Below are 20,497 nucleotides of genomic sequence, written 5' to 3'. Positions count from 1 at the left end.
ACCAAAACCCCCAGGATTAAATTAGAACAGCTGCAGCGCCCAAAGGAGGGGGGAGGACTGGCATTACCCAATCCCTGGATATACTTCAACACCTGATAGGGGCCACAGGGCCGCAACCCGGGGCCTCGGCGGCTAGACTAATGTTGCAGGGATCGGGGGCAGCCACAATTGAGCAGGGTCACAGGTGGAGTTCTTTTGGGGTCACGCATCTTAAACATGTCTTCAGGGGGGGGACCCTGCTCCCTTTCAGTGAATTACAAACCAGATTCAACCTACCGCACAGTATGCAGTTTTATTATATACAGTTGCAACACGCAGTGAGGGCTCAGGGGATGGCGGTTGAATGGGTTCAGTCCCCCACACCGGTTTTCCAGGCGCTATGTCAGGCGCAAGACACCAAGGGCATGATCTCACATTGCTACAACATGTTCCTGTCAAAATTCCTGGAAGGGCATCCTATGAGGGTGGCTGAACAGTGGGAGGCAGACCTGGGGCCCGTTGAGGGGGAAGTGTGGGAGGAGGCCTTACAGGCTGTGAATACGTGCTCGCTGAATGTGTCACAAAGGGTATCCCAACTGTACATCCTACTTAGGGTGCATTACATTCCTGTTAGACTCTTCAGAATGGGCCGGGCTCCGGACCCGCTGTGTGGACGATGCAGGGCGACCCAGGGTGATCTGGTCCACCTGCTTTGGCGGTGTCCCAAGCTGCATAGGTACTGGGCGGAGGTCCTGGCGACCCTAAACTCAGTGTTCCAGACTAATGTCTCGCTGGACCCGCTCTGCTGCCTGCTGGGTGTTCTGGAGGGGGTGATAGAGGAGGAGGCCACCAGGGTGGCGTTTGCCAGGGCATTGTTCCAGGCGAGGAAACTCATCCTGGTACACTGGAAGTCGAGGGAGCCCCCTTCGGTAAAGACTTGGATACAACACGTGGGTAGAACACTGTTGATGGAAAAGTATATTTACCAGCACAGAGGGAATGCAGGGAAATTTCTTAAATTATGGGATCCATGGCTCGCAACACCCGGATTGAGCCCCTTGGAGTTAGTACAGGCACGGCTACTTGGGGGGTTAGAGGGATAAGGAAAAACGCGCAGGGTTCATAGCCCAGTACCTTTGGAGACCGTAATGAGGGAGTAGGAATGGGATCGCGGGAGGAGATAGGAGTCTAGGGCTGTGGACATGGTTGCTGGAGAGGGTGCAATATCTGTATACATTGATGGGATGTAGTGCATCTGTTATTTGTTTATAATTTTGCTGGCGTGCGTGTTTGCATATTGAGTGTAAAATGTCATTCTTTTAATGTCAATTTGTTGTGTGAGCAATAAAAACCTTTTTGATTAAAAAAAAAAAACGACGCAGTGCAGAATCGCAAAAAGTGCTCTGGTCTATGACCAGCAATATGGTCGGGGGGTTAAGTGGTTAAATCCCATTTAACATGACTCGCAGCTACAATTGTCGGCACCCGGCTATTGAAAAAATAAATAAAATGGCATGTGGTCCCCCCCAGTCTATACCTGGCCCTAAGCCCTGTAACACAACTGAATGGCTTAAAAGTAAAGTCTGCTGTAAAAAATAAAATAATTAAGGCCCCCAGATGGGTTATGCCATAATGTACTGGTATGCACAGCATTTTAGTACATTATGGCAGACTTACTTGTCATATGGTGTCCCCTAGTGCAGCGGTGGGACTGATCCGGCGGGCCCCTGGTGCTTCCATTTTCACCAACTCTTCCTTCTGGGTCCCGTGCCTACAGCCACCTGATTGGCTAGGCCACAATGACACCACTCCCGCGAATGCGCACGGGGGAGTCACATCGCTGCGGCAGGAATTGGGGCCGACCGGGGTTAGAAAAGTTCTCAATGAACATGAGAGCTAACAGGCAGAAGGGTGCATTTATGGCAGAAGAGACCAATAAGGTCTCTTCTGTCATCAAATACCCTGTCAGGCATTTGATTTAAAAACAACTTTACTTCCACCTTACTTGTCTCCAATTTTTGTTATCCACAACCCGAATGTAATTCTTGTTGAATTTGGTAAAGCCATAGCCATACTTTGTGCTTTCACCATCTGCCTCACAATTTGTTACAGCTACCAAAGCTGGTATATGTGACTTTTTAATACAGTGCAGACCCTTATAAAGGGTCATACCACCATTGAAGTGGTGCAAATGTTTTATAAAAATTTCCTGTGTGTCTTTAGGGTTTTCATTTTTTTTTTTTACTTGGGTGAGATTTCAGCCCAGTAGTTCTTTTTCTCCAGATGATAATTCTTGCCTATAGAGTGTACCTTATCCCAACAGTATTCATACAGTAGCATCGATTTGAAAGGGATGGATTTGTTTTTTGCAGGGATACAGTAGGTAAATTAAAACCCCTGTCAAGTTTTTATTTATTTTTTTGCGGCATGTGTCCTCACTGGGCAGATTCACCCTGTCTACTTATTCTGGTTGTCACTGAGACAGAAAGTTATGAGATATCCAAAATTATACAGTTGCCACTAAAGCCTGGGGTACGGGGTAAATACTCCAGTGGGGACAACGGATTCCCCTTCCAATCTCCCATCTCTTTTGTGGGCAACTAAATTCCCTTAAAGTGGAGGTCCACCTAAAAAAATAAAAATATTAAAAGCCAGCAGCTACAAATACTGAAGCTGCAGCTACAAATACTGCAGCTACTTTTAATATACGGACACTTACCTGTCCAGGGCGCCTGTGATGTCAGCAGCCAAAGTAGATCTGTCGCTCGGCTCTTGGCAGCTCCCACCGCCATCCTCGGTAAGGGGATCAGGAAGTGAAGCCTTGCGTCTTTCACGTCCTGGTTCCCTACTGCGCATGCACAAGTCTTCACTGGTCCCTGCTGACTTCTGGGACCTGTGTGTCTCCCAGAAGACAGAGGAGGAGGACAGAGTAGGCACCGGAAGTGGTGTAGGTCACCTTGAGAGCAAATACCTGTATTACACAGGTTTCTGCTCCCTCCTCCCCCTGAAAGGTGCCAAATGTGACACCGGAGGGGGAGAGGATTCCAAAAAGTGGAAGTTCCATTTTTGGGTGGAACTCCACTTTAAGCTTCTAAAATGTTCGTTTAACTTCCTAATTGACAGGTAGTGAAGGAAAAACTCTTTAACAAAATATAGGAAATAAGAAATCAACTAACAGGGGTTTTGACCCTTCCTCAGAAACAGATTGTAGAAAAGAAATAGCTTGGCACACTAAATGCATAAGGGAAGAGGGTACCCAGCAGTTATTAAACTGATGAATTTTTCTATAAATATCGTTGTGAACCACCTCTCTTTATCAGAAAATAATTTAAGCTAGCAGCTTCCTAATGTTGATGCAATGAGAAATTCTCACATTCCCTCTTTTTCCCATGCAACCATGAATAAACAGTACCGTGGGCAGAATTTGCACGCACACATTGTTTTGACAATGTTTATAGAAACTAGTACAACCTCCATGCCCATGGGTAGGCTCAGAGCAGGGGGACTTTTGTTACACTGAGTGGGATAAGCTTATGCTGATGTACACTGTAAAAACATACATTTTACTGTCATATATATAAAATGATCACATAATTTAATCAAAAAAGTTTCATTATTTATAAACTATTTAATGTGAACATATCTTGAAATTAAATAATAACTGAAACAATTGTGACACATGAGCAGAGAAATATATTTGTATTGGTACAACAAACATCAGAGCCAAGTTAACAAAAGAATACCATACATGTTTTACTCTAAGCTTAGTTATTTATTTATTTTGTCATAGATATCATGTATTGTACTTGACAATGGATTTTTTTTTCATGTTTTGATTAATTGCATATGACAGATTTAGTTTTCTCGTTTGTTGGTCATTAGGTCTGATGTAAGCTGCTAGTGCTGTGCAACACCAAGAAAATGATGTAGCGGCAACAATATGCCATGTATTTTTATGATAGCAAAATAATATTAATTGTGTGCCAGCTGCTTATACTAATATCATTATGGCTCATGCCCTTTTCTTTCCTCGGGATATTATGTGTATATGCTAATCATGGCATACTGCTGTCAGGCAGAAGACAAATATTGTCTTTATTATGTTGCTTTGCTATTTATATTGTGACATTATTTTCACTCAAAACCAGATTTAACTAGCTTACATTGTAGGTAAAAATATTTGTGCTTTCCATTCTATTGAATAATTTGGAAATCTTGAATTGGAATGCAGTTTGCAGTGGACACTCTCAATCATAATTAATTTTGTTGTGTTGCCAGTTTTTCTTCACTGTTGCTTCCTGCATTGTAGTTGATGAGGGAGGGAAACATTGGTTCTATAAGGATTCGTCCAGTGAACGTTATATAAGGGAACGGAACATGTCGTTTTGGATTAACAAATTGTTCATGGCTGGCTTAGTCTGAGATTAAAGAAACAGATGTGACAATTCAAAAATAGATCACATTTGTGTAAAAGATCCATTAATTGGTAAATCATGTATAGCAACAGTGAATGTGAATATGAAACAGGAGTTATCAGTGCCAAGATCTGCATAGCTATGACATTCTGGCCCAGAGGACCCTGGCATAGGAGAAGTCTCTATAGTCTGTCATAGCTTGCAGTGAGGTTATTTTTTATTACAGCAGGAGTCTCATGCTGAAATGAAGTGGAACGAGGACCCAGAACTCAGTACTAACCTATCACGGTGAATCAGTGCCAATACCAAAGCATTTTTGGCAAATGCCCGATTACTAGTGTGGGCAAGCGTTCAAGTTACTATAAGAGCCATCGGTGACTTTCAATATATGCTTTGCTTGACAAATTTAAAAAGTACTTTGTATGCCTGGTTTTATGGGCTATATTTTTTTAGGTTGGATTTATTCATAATACAGTTAAGAAAAAAAACATTTGTTATTATTAGGGATGAGCCGAACACCCCAGCAGAACATGCGAACAGGCAAAAAATGTGTTTGAACGCGCGAACACCGTTTAAAGTCTATGGGACACGAATATGAAAAATCAAAAGTGCTAATTTTAAAGGTAATATGCAAGTTATTGTCATAAAAAGTGTTTGGGGACCTGGGTCCTGCCCCAGGGAACATGTATCAATGCAAAAAAAAAGGTTTAAAAAAGGCTGTTTTTTCGGGAGCAATGATTTTAATAATGCTTAAAGTGAAACAATAAAAGTGAAATATTCCTTTAAATTTTGTACCTAGGGGTATCTATAGCATACTTGTAAAGTAGCGCATGTTTCCCATGTTTATAACAGTCCCTGCACAAAATGACATTTCTAAAGGAAAAAAAGTAATTTAAAACTATGCGGGTTTTCTCGTTGCGTCAGAGGGGGGCGCGGTCACCCATACATGTCACTGGGTAACCCTGGCCTTTCCCCGTTGTGTCAGAGGGGGGCGGGGTTACCCACACACTGACGGGTGGCCCCGCCCTCGGCTATATAAGAGCTGTCAGGCTGAAGCGCGTCATTCGTCGGGTGCCTCCTGTGGAGGCAGGATTGTGTCGGCGTCATATCCTCGCTGGAGATCAAGAGAATGGATTTAGATCGCTGGAGATCGAGACTGGATTACATCGCTGGAATTATTTTTTTCTTTTTAATGAAGGACTTGGCCCAAGCTGTGTACTGTGGTTTTTGATTTTTTTTTGTGTGAAATAGTAGAGGTACAAGGTACCCCTTACCAATTCACATGGGGGGGCTGGGATCTGGGGGTCCCCTTTGTTAAAGGGGTCTTCCAGATTCCGATAAGCCCCCCACCCGCAGACCCCCACAACCATCGGGCAAGGGTTGTGGGGCATGTGACCTGGCAGGGTTCAGGAGAGGGGGCACTCTCTCACCCCCCCTCTTTTCCTGCGGCCTCCTGCCAGGTTGCATGCTCGGATAAGGGTCTGGTATGGATTTTTGGGGGGAACCCCACGCTTTTTATTTTTTAATTTGGCACAGGGTTCCTCTTAAAATCCATACCAGACCTGAAGGGCCTGGTAATGGCATTTGGGGGGACCCCCACGCATTTTTTTTTTAATTTTGGTTCGGGGTTCCCCTTAATATTCATACCAGACCCAAAGGGCCTGGTAATGGACTGGGGGAACCTATGTCGTTTTATTCAATTACTTTTATCTGTATTGCCGGGACCCGACAATTCATTACAGCCGCGAGTAGTTTTAAATGACTTTTTTTTTCTTTTTGTGCAGGGACTTTTCTAAGCATGGGAAACATGCGCTACTTTACAGGCATACTATAGACACCCCCAGGTACGAAATTTAAATATTTCACTTTTATTGTTTCACTTTAAGCATTATTAATATCACTGCTCCCAAAAAAACTGCCATTTTTAAAACTTTTTTTTAGCATTGATACATGTCCCCTGGGGCAGGACACAGGTTCCCAAACACTTTTTATGACAATAACTTGCATATTAACCTTTAAAATTAGCACTTTTGATTTCTCCCATAGACTTTTAAAGGGTGTTTGGCGGCTCCAGCCCATCAGAGTACCTGAGTACCTGTCTCCAGCCCATCAGAGTACCTGTCTCCAGCCCATCAGAGTACCTGTCTCCAGCCCATCAGAGTACCTGTCTCCAGCCCATCAGAGTACCTGAGTACCTGTCTCCAGCCCATCAGACCCCTTTCACATTGAGGTGTTTTTCATGCGGTACAGCGCTAAAAATGGCGCTGCTATACCGCATGAAAAAATCATGCCCTGCAGGCTTCAATGTGAAAGCCCGAAGGCTTTCACACTGAAGCGGTGCACTAGCAGGACCGCTCCAAAAGTCCTGCTAGCTGCATCTTTGGAGCGGTATAGGAGCGGGGTGTTTACCGCACCTTCCCATTGAAATCAATTGGAAACCGCGATAATACTGCCCGCAATGCGCCTCTGCAGAGGCGCATTGCGGGTGGTATTAACCCTTTTTTGGCCGCTAGCGAGGGTTAAAACCGCACCGCTAGCGCCCGAATATTGTGGTAAATACGACGGTATAGAGGCGCTAAGAATAGTGCTGCTATACAGTCACCGCACCTCCACTGGCCAATGTGAAAGGGGCCTCAGAGTACCTGAGTACCTGTCTCCAGCCCATCGGAGTACCCGAACACCTATCTGCAGCCCATCAGAGTACTCGAGTACCTGTCACCAGCTCATTGGGTTGTTTGGTTTTCAAAATGGGGTAATTTTGTGGATTCCACTGTCCTGGTGCTCCAGGCCTTCAAAAGTGTGATAGCCTGTCGGGAAATTATATCATTTTTGGTGAGATACTCCCAACAGAAAATCACGTCTAAAGGGATGCAGACCCTGCAATTTGCCTCATTAGGGACCTGCAGCTGATAGATACTTCTGAAACCACTCCCATTAGATTCATTTAGCACATGGACACAGGCAAACCGACATGGATTTCTTCAAAATAACAAAAGGTAGGAATTTGCAACAAAGTTTGTTAAAATCCTTGTAATGTATATAGATCATCCTGAGCGGAGTATTTTTTTTTCTCAACAAAAGTGGAGGTACTCTTTGAGGGGTCAAAAAACCTACCACAAAATGCAGTATTTATGGATCCCCTGTCAGACCTTACTTGTCGGCAACTTTATTTTTCCCACTGTGGTTAAGCAATACAGCTTACTGACCCAAAACCAGTTTGTCAAGCAGGAGCACGTGGACGCAGCACATACCTCCGCCCTCCCCCATGTAAGCAGAAGTATAACAGTCCTGTGCAGTAAAATAAAGCCTAATTGGATATGGATGTTGGGAGATTTTGGTAGTTGTATGTATAATATATATTAAATATGTATTTTTTTGCATGTATACATTACTGGAATAACTGGTGGTTTCTGCCTGGAGTTCAGCTTTAACATTGTTCAGATACTGTAGGCAAGATGTAGGTGACTCAACTCAAGGTCATTAATTTTAAATGTTTTTAGAACACTTTTAAAATCTAGAACAAACATCGGTATAGTGTAAACCCTAGATGGACTAGATATTTCCCCCCAGAGAGGCTGCTAAATTTCAGTTTGTGGTCTACTTTGTGGTGAACATGTCCTTCTGCCTTTCTTAGTTGAGGAAGTTTTTCACAAAGCATCTAAAATGTGTGCTGTGATGAGCCAGTAATTTCCTAATGGATTAAGTACTTTCTGCCCAGCACTGTTCATTAATTCATTTCTTTAAATTGCTGAATATAAACCATGCAGATCCTCAGGTTATAAAGTGAACTCAAGCCATGAATTGTATTTTATGCTTGCTGACAGCCAACTTGTTAAGCAGTCTCTTCACGATAATAACCAGTTGACTTGCCATATGATCTTGATGACCAAGGACACCTCTGGTTTAGATACATTTGTTGTCCCATTAATGTTTATATTTTATCATACTTATACATAACATTGTTCTTATTCTGCTACAGTATATGTAAAATAAAGGCCGTATTTAAGAAATCGTAATTGAATGTGATATTAAAGGTGTTTTTTTTTCACATTTTATTTTTGAGTATGAGCTTTTGGTCAGTCCTGGGCAAGCATTTTAACAACTCTAATACACAAGTTTAAAATGATGCTAAAATTACCTTAAAGAGTATTCAAACTAGCCATCCACAAATGTGTAGGCACCTTGCAGTACCTGCTTCAATCTTCAAAGCGCCTTATGGGTCCTTTTGGTACCCCTGGCTCCTAGAACAAGGCTGTACATAAGACATTTACTTTTGAGCAAGAACACATCAAGTAGCCTCATCCACCTCCTTTTTCTAAACAAGCACTCAGTTATTTCAATGTTAAATGACAGAGCGGGTGGTGGCTTAGCACCAGGGAGGGTGACTCAATTAAAATAAGGAACCCTGTACAGTCTGGGCCTAGTGTTTAAGGACACTCTATAAGAACAAGGTGTCTGTCCTTCAGTAGTGTGGTTAGGTTGGGTGCTTTTTAGGTTTGCTCTGACCATGATCCATAATCAATTAATACACTTTTAGGGCTCATGCACACTACATCTCAAGCTCAAAGAAGCTGCTTCAACAGGCTTTTGAGCATTTTTGAGCTGTCATTTTTTTCTGCCTGGAAAATCCCCTCCACTTTTTTCTTGGGGTTTACAGGCATATGAGCTTTCAGCCAGAGAAAAAACTTACCAAACTCAAATTTTTAGAGGAGCTTTTGAGCTGAAAAGACTCCTAAGCAACCAAAAACTTGCAAAGAAGCACGAAAAAAAAAAAAGCTGAGGGGGGAGGGTGTGTGAACAAAAATGCTTCTGCTCACAAAAACTCGAAAAAAAATCAAAAACATGCAAAAATTAAAAGCGCGAAAAAGCACAAGCTTTGCATGGTCCCCTAAGAAATTATTAAATCTTTTGAAGTAGATGTAAACCTAATCACTAAAATCTTATAATCACTAAAATCTCATATAAACCTGTTAATATAATTTTAAAAGTAGTGTTCAATTTGCTTAAATTTGCAGTTTTAATTAAAATACTTCTTAGTGATCCTACCGTGAAGGTTCTTGTTCAGACATTTCTTGGTATAGGATAACAACACTTTGTTCATGTCTTCCAAATGTGCTCCTCCATTGTCATCCTGCAACACAAACCTCTGATGGAGGCAACATGTAAAAACGGCTCTTATCACCATCGAAAAATCCATCTTGAAAATGTACACGTAGCCAGCACTGGAATACATGCATATAGATAGGAAATAGCTGAAAAATAGGCTGTAGGAGGTCACCTACAGAGAGTCAACAAAGGGTGAACAACATTTTGAGCAATTTGTGACAATTATTTGTTGTGCTTGGAGTTCTAGGGATTTCATCTACTTTACATTATTAAAGCGCTATTAAACTGAAAACCAAAAATGTAATGTATTGCAGTTTACCAATCATTAGATGTGATGGCTGCATTTGTTTTCTCTTTTAGCCTTATTTCCCTCTGTTTTTACCTAGTGGGCGAGTCCTGTACTAGATTTCCCTTACACTGATTAATGAAGCACATGGGGCACCTTTGGACAGCAGCATTGTCTCGGGCGAGAGAAATGTTAGATGTACTAAATGTAGCACTACCCCCGGAGGAGCTGCTGGTTGTTTTGGGTCTACGCTCTGTGATCAAACCCTTAAAGTGGCTTAAAACCCTCCCTTGACACACCTGGTAATATGGGAGTTGTGGACCCCAGTAACTTGTGGGGAAACACAATATCCAGTTACACTACAACAGATTATGCAAATAAAAGGGGTTACCTTAAATGGAAGGGATCTTGCAGTATGAAAGATAGGCTGCACACAAACTTCAAGATAACCAAAGTAATGCTTTACTTATAGTGAAAACAAAAGAACATGAGTAATAAGTGATACTCTATTTGTCGATCCCTGCAGTATCAATAACAATAATAAGGCTCAAGTATGAGCTAGACTACAATGTCATGTAGATCTGTGTGAGCACACAGCAAGAGGGACCCCTTCAACAAACATACACATTGAAACGCCCTCTTGCTAAACCTCACCCAGCTCTCTGCCTCTCTACAATACTATATAAGGTGATGGAACTGATTACTCGGTCAACGAGCAATGAAATTAATATCATCAATGTACATCACTAAATAGATAACCCTTGGGTACTATAGCTATAGCTAATCAGTATGACCTGGCGTCCCAGGCCAAACTTCAATACAGTCTCCTGCTAATAGTTTGTGCACTTGTACGTTGGCATGCGTTGGCGCGCAAAGAGCAATTTATAATCCAAAAGGGTTGAAAGTTTCCTGAATAGTAGACAATCAATACTCTCGGGCAAGTGCCCGTCTCACCCAACTGGTTCAGGTCTTTTCCTTCTACAGCACTTCGTCCCCAATCGGCAGTCACAGTCCAGTTAGCCAGCAGTCTCCGGGCCTCAGACAGGTCACAGGGATACTGGTAACTCGTCCGATAACTCCAGCAGAGGCTCCATCTCTTCTTCTCAAAGCCACTCCGCCCGGGCGTATGTAGGCCTCAGCTGCGGCCTACTCCCCGTGGAGACACTCCTGTCAGTGTCCTCCTGGGTTGAAGAGGTGATCCAGAGAGAGCGCGCCAAACACGTTCTCTCCCTTAAATTACCTCCCCTCGCAGGCGTCGCGGAAGGCAAAGCACCTTGGGGTTGTACAGCTGCTCTCTGGATAATGTAAACAGGTGGCTCTAACCCAACTTGGCCACAGGAGGGAGCTGAGATCCTTTACGATCAGCAATGGTAGTCTTTAGATCACATCAAAAATGGCGATACCCCGCTACACAAGTATATTTAGATACACTAACAAATTGATGCCAAACTCTAGCTAACGCTTTTTAGTCAGTTACAACATTTTTTTTTTAGTTGGGATAAAGGTTTTATATGAATAAATAAAAGCTGACCATTGCAAGCACCACTGTCATGCCCTGTACACACCATCGGTTCACCTGATGAAAACGGTCTGATGGATTTTTTCATCAGATATCCGATGTAGCTGACTTTCATCAGTCTTACCTACACACCATCAGTAAAAAAAAACGATTGTGTCAGAACGCGGTGGCGTAAAACACAACGACGTGCTGAGAAAAATGAAGTTCAATGCTTCTGAGCATGCGTTGACTTGATTCTAAGCATGCGTGGATTTTTAACCGATGGATGTGCCCACAGACGATCGTTTTTTTCTATCGTTTTTTAACCATCAGACCATTTTAAAACAAGTTCCCAGTTTTTTTCACTGATGGATAAAAAACCGATGGGGCACACACACGATCGGTTCGTCTGATGAAAAGTGGTCCATCAGACCGTTTTCATCAGACGAACCGATCGTGTGTATGCGGCCTTAGTGGTAAAACGTTTGTCTCATCTCTCCAAATGCTACATTTGCAGGAGAGCTTGATCTGTTGAACAACCGACTTACTAAGAAGATCAACAAGTGAAAAAAAAAGGAAAGAAAGCCTAAGAAAGAGAAAATGAATGTATGCATTCGGGTTTAATTCCACTTTAAGTGCATAGTCTATTATTTTTTATCTTTCTGCAGCAAGTTTAATCAACATATCAAAAATGTCAGACTTGCTTTTGTAGCTTTGTTTATAAAATAAATGTCTTCTGCTCTTCTTTCAGCTGACGGCTGCATCGACTGGTCAGTGGATCTCAACACCTACATGTCACTGGCGGGAGAACCTGTGCGAGTAAAATGTGCCCTCTTTTACAGTTATATCAGGACTAACTACACCATGGCTCAAAGTGCAGGACTCAGGCTTATGTGGTATAAAACCAAAGGAGACTTGGAAGAACCTATTTTATTTTCAGTGGCTAGAATGAGCAAAGATGATGACTCGTTGTGGATCCATTCAGCTGAAGTACAGGACAGTGGATTCTACACATGTGTCTTAAGGTGAGAGTTGAGGCTTTTTAGTATGAGTTACTCGCTGATCTGATCTAGCACAACCTTCACATGGGCCACTGATTGACAATGATATTGAAACCAATAATGATAATGTCCAGGGTTCTTTTCCACTAGCGCAGAAGGTACCAGCACACCAGAGCACCCATTCCATGCACACTGACACAATAAAGTAGTCTAGGGGAGTGTCATTTTAGTGTTTTTTTTGCTGATAACTTAAAGAATTGAAACTGGTGCAGGTTTTGTTACTTATTTTTTTTTTTAATCCCTTTTATTGCTGTCACAAGAAATGTAAACATTTTCCAGCTGGCGGACGTGCCGGCTGGTAGCTCGGGAGTTCCCAAGATCGCCACGGAAAGGTGGTGGTGGTGTAGGACGTCCTAATCTAGTTAGCCCCTCCAGTTTCTATTACAAGAAAGCCAACCATCAGGCTCTAAAAAACGGTACCAGGGTGATGCCTGCAGCTGCAGGCATCATCCCGGTACAACCACCTGACGTCAAATGACGTACCAGGTAGTGGTTAATTGACAATTGCATGATCATTCAACACTGTACCGAAATAAAACTTATATCATTGTTTTTACAAAATTAGAGCTTTCTTTTGGTGGTATTTGGTCACCACTTGTTGTTTTATTTATAGCACGAAAAAATAATATTTTTTACTTGGTTTTAAAACCTATCCAAATAAAATATTTTAAAAGATCAAATTTCTTCATAAATTTTTACGAATATGTATTCTGCTACATACAGTACAGACCAAAAGTTTGGACACACCTTCTCATTCAAAGAGTTTTCTTTATTTTCATGACTATGAAAATTGTAGATTCACACTGAAGGCATCAAAACTATGAATTAACACATGTGGAATTATACCTAACAAAAAAGTGTGAAACAACTGAAAATTTATTTCATATTCTAGGTTCTTCAAAGTAGCCACCGTTTGCTTTGATTACTGCTTTGCACACTCTTGGCATTCTCTTGATAAGCTTCAAGAGGTAGTCACCTGGCGCAGCACCCCATCACTCTCCTTATTGGTCAAATAGCCCTTACACAGCCTGGAAGTGTGTTTGGGGTAATTGTCCTGATGGATGGATTAGCATGCCGCTGCAAGATGCTGTGGTAGCCATGCTGGTTCAGTATGCCTTCAATTTTGAATAAATCCCCAACAGTGTCACCAGCTAAGCACCCCCACACCATCACACCTCCTCCTCCATGCTTCACGGTGGGAACCAGGCATGTAGAGTCCATCCGTTCACCTTTTCTGCGTCGCACAAAGACACAGGGGTTGGAACCAAAGATCTCAAGTTTGGACTCATCAGACCAAAGCACAGATTTCCACTGGTCTAATGTCCATTCCTTGTGTTCTTTAGCCCAAACAAGTCTCTTCTGCTTGTTACCATTCTTTAGCAGTGGTTTCCTAGCAGATATTCTACCATGAAGGCCTGAGTCTCCTCTTAACAGTTCTAGAGATGTGTCTGCTGCAAAAGGTGGCTACTTTGAAGAACCTAGAATATGAAATTTATTTTCAGTTGTTTCACACTTTTTTGTTGGGTATAATTCCACATGTTTTAATTCATAGTTGTGATGCCTTCAGTGTGAATCTACAATTTTCATAGTCATGAAAATAAAGAAAACTCTTTGAATAAGAAGGTGTGTCCAAACTTTTGGTCTGTACTATATTTGTGGTAAAAAATTCCAATAAGCATATATTGATCGGTTTGCACGAAAGTTATAGCATCTAGAAACTATGGTACATTATCTCACAAAAGTCTGCCTGTAAGGCCTCGTACACACGACCGAACATGTCTGCTGAAACTGGTCTGCGGACCAGTTTCCGCGGACATGTTCGGTCGTGTGTAGGGCCGACCGGACAATTTTCCGGCCGACCGTACAGCATGCTAAGAAACATGTCCGCTGGAAGCCTGTCCATCCGACATGTCCGATGGTCAGTATGACTCATCGGACATGTCCGCTGGCCCGAGAACCCGGGCATGGCGTCAAAGTGATTAGACGCATGCGTGGAAGCATTGAACTTCCGGGTTCGCGCACATCGCCGCGTCATCGTCGCCGCCACGTCACCGCGCTGTCTGTCCGCGGGGATTTTGGTTTGATGGTGTGTACAACCATCAGACCAAAATCTGCTAGCGGACCATTTTCATCGGACATGTCCGCTCGTCTGTACGAGGCCTAAAGTAGCGCATGTGTACTGTGTATAGAACTTGCTGCAGCAAAACTGACGTTTTATAAATAATAATAAAAAAAAAATGGCATTTAAAATGCCAGCAATACAATACCATTGCCAGCAATACAAAATGTTTTAAAAAATATATGGCGTGGGGGTCCCCCCCCCCCCAATTCCATACCAGGCCCCATTCACCAAAAAGTGTAAAACAAAAAATAAAAAAATAAAGACGGGAGGCAGTATTTGACGATAACTTTATTGAAAAAATTTAAAAACCATGTCCCCCAATGTAGATTCATCGTCGATCACTTAAATAGGTAAGGGGCTGGGCCAACTGGTGACATCACCTGGTGGCACCACGCCCTTGTGACATCACCGACTGCTGCATACTCATTCACTTAGGGGGGGCGGGGATCTGGGTGTCCCCTTTCTAAAGGGGGCTTCCAGATTATGAAAGGTCCCCTTGCCGCAGACCCTCACAACCACTGCCCAGGGTTGTTGGGAAGAGACCCTTGTCCCCATAAACGGGGACAAGGAGCTTTGGGGGGTGGGGAGGCAGAGCCTTTTTTTTTTGGTATGGGGTTCTTCAAATCTGTTGAGTGCTCTAAGTAGTTCAAAGATTCTTCCTGTACAAAACCGGAAGTAAAAAAAGAACATAGAGAATGCACCAAGCACTGATAGGCACACAATTAAACCAATGATCACCATAGACGTTCACCGCTTCCCAGCCAGTGTAATTAGTGCAATGACCGTGTATATTTTTTAGCACTAATCACCATTAGTGTCACTGGTTCCCACAAAATGTCAAGTGTCAGTTTGCGTCAGATTGTCTACCTTATTATCACAGTCCAGTGTAATATACCGCCATTACTAGTATTAACCACTTGCCTACCAGGCCAATTCTGACATTTCTCTCCAACATGTAAAATGTATTATATTTTTGCTAGAAAATACGTAAAACCCCCAAACATGGATGGGCATAGAACCCACCCCTCCTGTTTAGGTTTGTACTGCTTGTTACGAACTGAGGCTGCATAATCCATATTTTTAGTCTGCTTGTCTTCAGCAAACTGCATGCTTTCTTGTGCTTCCTTCTGGGCCGACAGCCATGCAGACCAATTTGATGCAGTGTGTGGCATATGAGCACTGACAGGCTGACCCCTCACTCTTCAACCAGTGCAGCAATGCTGGCAGCACTCAAACGTCTGTTTCCCAAAGACAACCTCTGGATATGACTCTTCCAGTGACCAGTATGAGAGAGTGAGAGCGATAACACCAAATTTAACATGCCTGCTCCCCATTCACACCTGAGACCTTGTAACACTAACGAGTCACATGACATTGGGTAGGAAAAATGGCTAATTGGGCCCAATGTCAACATTTTTACTTTTGTACTCACTTTTGTTGCTAGCGGTTTAGACATTAATGGCTGCGTGTTGAGTTATTGTAAGGGGATAGCAAATTTACACTGTTATACAAGCTGTACACTCACTACTTCACATTGTAGCAAAGTGTAATTTCTTCAGAGTGGTCACATGAAAAGGTATAATAACATATTCACAAAAATGTGAGGGGTGTACTCACTTTTGTGAGATACTGTGCGTGTGTGTATATATACTGGATTTTTTTTATACTAGTAATGGCGGTGATCAGCGACTTATAGCGACTATAAAAGTAAGGCAGGCAAGCTGACGCAAGCTGACACTAATACTGTACAGTGATTAGTGCTGAAAATATACACTGTCATTGTACTAATGACACTGGCTGGGGAGGGGTTAACATCTATGGCAATCAAGAGGTTAAATGTGTGCCTAACAGTGCTTTCACTGTGTCCTGTTTTTACTTCCCGTTTTGTACAGGAAGACTCCTTGAACTACTTAGAGCGCTCAACAAATTTGAAGTAGAACCCCTTGCGGGGGTCTGTAGGGGTCTGCGGGCAGGGGGCTTATCGGAATCTGGAAGCCACTTTTAAAAAGGAGACACCCAGATCTCAGCCCCCCCAAGTGAATGAGTATGCACCGGTCCTGACTCTTAGCCCTTGCTCTGATATCTGCTGTCACACCTGAAATATACAGACACCCTTGGGAAGGAAATCAGTATGTCTGATGCTGTCTGACTTACACTCTATAATTGGCGGCCTGCATCAGCTTAAGGTTATGTGCATCTGTGAGATTCTCGCTGTTGCCACAGTAATTAACTACCTCAGCAGTATACCCATCATGTACCAGAGATATTTATTTCTCGTACATCACGGGACACAGAGCGGCATATTCATTACTAGTGGGTTATATGGAGTACCTTCAGGTGATGGACACTGGCAATCTCAAACAGGAAGTGCCCCTCCCTATATAACCCCCTCCCATAGGAGGAGTACCTCAGTTTTTTCGCCAGTGTCTTAGGTGTTGGTGCACGTTGAGGCTGTGCCTGTAGTAGTCCTTGGGACCAGGGCCAGCTGACCGGATCCGTCCAAGGTGCTTCATAGCCAAAGTGGACGGTACCCGGGCCCCAATTCGTGGATGGGGTTTTGCCTATAATGCCTCTCCTTGGAGGGCTGGACCCTGGGTTCCAGGTCTGGTTTCTAACCTAGAGAATACCTGTTGCCAGTGGTGCTGTATAGGTCCAGGTTGTGGTGTTCTTTTAAGACCCCAGTCCCTGAAGGTCTATGACCATACCCACGGTGAAGGGTGAAGATTGGGCCTCTTGCAGAGCAATACCCTGCGGCGTGGAAAGGTAAGCAGGGGGCCTACGGAACTTGGTTTGTCAGTAGGCTTCCTACAGGGGATTCTTGGGCAGCCTATTTATGCCTCTGTGCATGGGCAAAGGAGAACCACAAAGTTTTCAAACGGGATGGCTCAAAACACCCAGGTATAGTTCCCCTGGCTGGGCTAGTAGGCTGCTGCTGCTTCTGTCACAAGGAGGGCCTTTTTTGGGCAGGGTGTTCCACAGAGAAGGAACCATACCATTAGGGAGACAGTTTAAAGCTTCCCTTTTACCTGTGTCTGCTGCTCCAGCGTCTAAGGTCCTGGTGTCTCCTCTCCACATGGCTTCCTGCTTCCCCTAGCGGCGTTTGACGCGCGCGCGTGCGCGCGCTTTTACTTATCTGTGCATGCGCGGCGGTGCTGCGGGGAGGGGGCGGTTGACGCCGGACGGCTCCTCCCCCCTGCACACAGGGAGGATAAATCCTGGAGGGCTGTTCAGTCTGTAAAGGCTGTGAGGGGACACGGAGCAGCGATGCTGGCTACAGCATAGGAAGGTTTGACAGAGCTTTCTGGCACAGTGACACCCGGTGGCAGTTGTGGGAAGTACACCTTACTAAGGAGCCTCTGGCTTAAAAGTTTGCATTCAAGCCTGTGTACTAAGCAGCGCCTTTGAACACTTAGGGTGCTCACCTAGCCCAGCATTAGGGGGTCAATACCAGACAAAAAAAAAAAAAAAGATTTTTTCTGGTTGAAGCCCTTGGGGCTCAGTATTGATTTTCCCTTTTTATAGGTTATGGGAGGTTTGGAGTCCCTCTAACATTACCCTATCCTATTGTTTCACATTTATTTGATTATATGTGTATTTTCTCCAGCTATTACAGTCAGTTGTATACTAGCGGAGTGCCTCAGAATTTGTATATTATGGCTCCTAAGGGTGCAGGTAGCGCTAAGAACGCTAAAACGGTTAAAAAACCAAAAGGTTCTCCATCGGGCTCTGAGGATATCCAAAATCTAGTGGCCCCTACTACTCCGGAATGCCCGGAAGTTGTTGTCCTAGGTGAGCCATCAGGGTTGCTAGGTGCTATGGCTGGCCCTACTCAACCAGCTCCTTCCTATGTAACGGAAGAGATGTTAGCCTCCACCTTGGGTGGATTGGAAAGGAGGATGGCCGCTCTAATTACGGCATCTTTGGCAGGGAAGAAGCGGGTTAGATCCCCGTCTCCCAGGTCTGAGTCTCTGGAGGAGGATATCCTCTCCGACTGACGAGGGAGGTCAGGATCACCTTGACCATTTAGGTTCTGAGGATTCTACAATAGAGGAACCTTTTTCAGCTTCTCGCGCAGAAAGAATGTGGGTTCAGTCCCTAACGGATATGGTGCGGTTGGCTTTTAAGATACCTGGGCCTCAGCCTCTGGCCTCCGCGGTATCCTCATTGGGCTCCCTGAAAGCGCCCCAAGCCAATTTGGTATTCCCGGTACATCCTTTGTTAAAGGACCTGATTTTTCAGGACTGGGCTAAGCCAGACAGGTAACCCTTAGAGGAAGAGTTTTCAAAGAGATGGGCTGTCCCTACTGTGGACGCAGCCATCTCATGTGTGAACAGATCTTTAACTTGCAGGTGTTTAAGGATCCGGTTGATAAACGCTTGGTAACATTACTTAAGGCCTCCTTTACTTCAGCAGGGGCGATAGTTCAGCCCGCTGTGGCTGCTATTGGAGTGGCCCAAGCATTATCAGATAAGACTAAGCAAATGCTTAAACTTATCCCTGCCCAGCAGGCAGAGGAATTTTGGATATACCCAAGGCTATACGCTTTACGGTGGATGCTATCAAGGACTCCATCCAGCAGGCGTCACGTTTATTCTTATTTCTAATCCATATGAGAAGGCTCTTATGGTTGAAGAATTGGGAGGCTGAGCCCCCGTGCAAAAAACTCCTGGTAGGGTTCCCTTCCATGGAGGACGTCTCTTCGGAGAAGACTTGGATAGATATATTCAGACTATATCAAGCGGCAAAAGCACTCTCTTGCCAGTCAAGAAGAAGGCACGAGGGCCCGCATTTAGGCGCCAGCCCTCCCCGGGGCAGGGGCCCTCTAATACCAAACAGTATCGACGGCCTCCTGCAAGATCAGGCATTAACAATAAGCCGCAGGGCCAAGCCACTGGGGGCAAGAAGCAGTGGTACCGCAAGCCTGCGAAGCCAGCCCCCAAGTCGGCCCTATGAAGGGGCGCCCCCACCCACGATGGTGGGGGGAAGGCTGCGTCTCTCTGCAGAGGTTTGGGAGGCCACCATTCCCGACTGCTGGGTACGGTCTTCCGTGACCACGGGCTACAAGCTAGAATTTCTAAAATTCCCTCCTCCTCATTACCAGGAGTCAAGAGTACCAGGCGACCCTGTGAAAGGAGCCGCATTGATGGCGGCATTGAATCATCTGCTATGCCAGAAGGTGATAGTAGAAGTACCAGTCCGGGAACAGGGATTGGGGTTCTACTCCAACCTGTTTATCATCCCAAAGCCCAACGGCGATGTCAGGCCAATTTTGGACTTAAAGGGAGTAAATGCGTATCTAAAGGTCCGCTCATTCCGGATGGAAACTATTCGGTCAGCTGTCGCCGTGCTCCAGAAGGACGACTTCATGGCGTCCATAGACATAAAGGATGCTTACCTTTATGTGCCAATTTTTCAGCCACATCAAGTATTTCTATGCTTCTCGGTGGCTCAGCGTCATTTCCAATTTGTGGCGCTCCCCTTCGGGTTGGCTACGGCCCCCCGGGTATTCACGAAGGTCCTAGCCCCAATCCTAGCCAATCTAAGGATCCAGGGGGTCACGGTCCTGGCTTACCTGGACGACCTCTTGGTCGTAGACCATTCGTCTCCTGGCCTGGAAAGAGCAGTGGCCCTCACGGTTCAGTACCTCGAGAGGTTCGGCTGGGTCCTAAATCGAGACAGGTCAGCATTCCTGCCCACAAGGCAGCTGGATTATCTCGGCATGAGATTGGATACAGAACAACAGAGGGTGTTTCTACCCCTATTAAAGGCCATCAAAGAGCTAATACAAATGGTTCTAAGCAAGAGAAGGCCAACTGTTCGCCTATGTATGCGGCTACTAGGCAAGATGGTGGCCACATTCGAGGCGGTTCCGTACGCTCAGAGCCACACTCGCATCCTGCAGGCAGCCATCCTGTCAGCCTGGAGCAAGAGGCCTCAGGCCTTAGAAATTCCTTGGCCACTCTCACCAAGAGTGCGGCAAAGTCTAGCTTGGTGGTTAAACCCTCAGAATCTCCTGAAGGGAAAGACTTT

At 44.4% G+C, this 20,497-nt stretch overlaps 1 protein-coding gene across 1 annotated transcript in view; it reads left to right on the top strand.

Moving 5' to 3' along the window:
* Positions 1-20,497, top strand: part of IL1RAPL2 (interleukin 1 receptor accessory protein like 2) — a 935,719-nt gene that overhangs the window by 424,384 nt on the left and 490,838 nt on the right. Inside the window, exon 3 of the mRNA XM_040323825.1 lies at positions 12,036-12,309. Coding sequence (XP_040179759.1) covers positions 12,036-12,309 — 274 coding nt within the window. The remainder of the gene's footprint in view (positions 1-12,035; positions 12,310-20,497) is intronic.

This window comes from Rana temporaria, chromosome 9, assembly GCF_905171775.1.
Source record: "Rana temporaria chromosome 9, aRanTem1.1, whole genome shotgun sequence".
Classification (NCBI taxonomy): Eukaryota; Metazoa; Chordata; class Amphibia; order Anura; family Ranidae; genus Rana; species Rana temporaria.
This window is presented reverse-complemented; position numbering and strand designations above follow the sequence as displayed.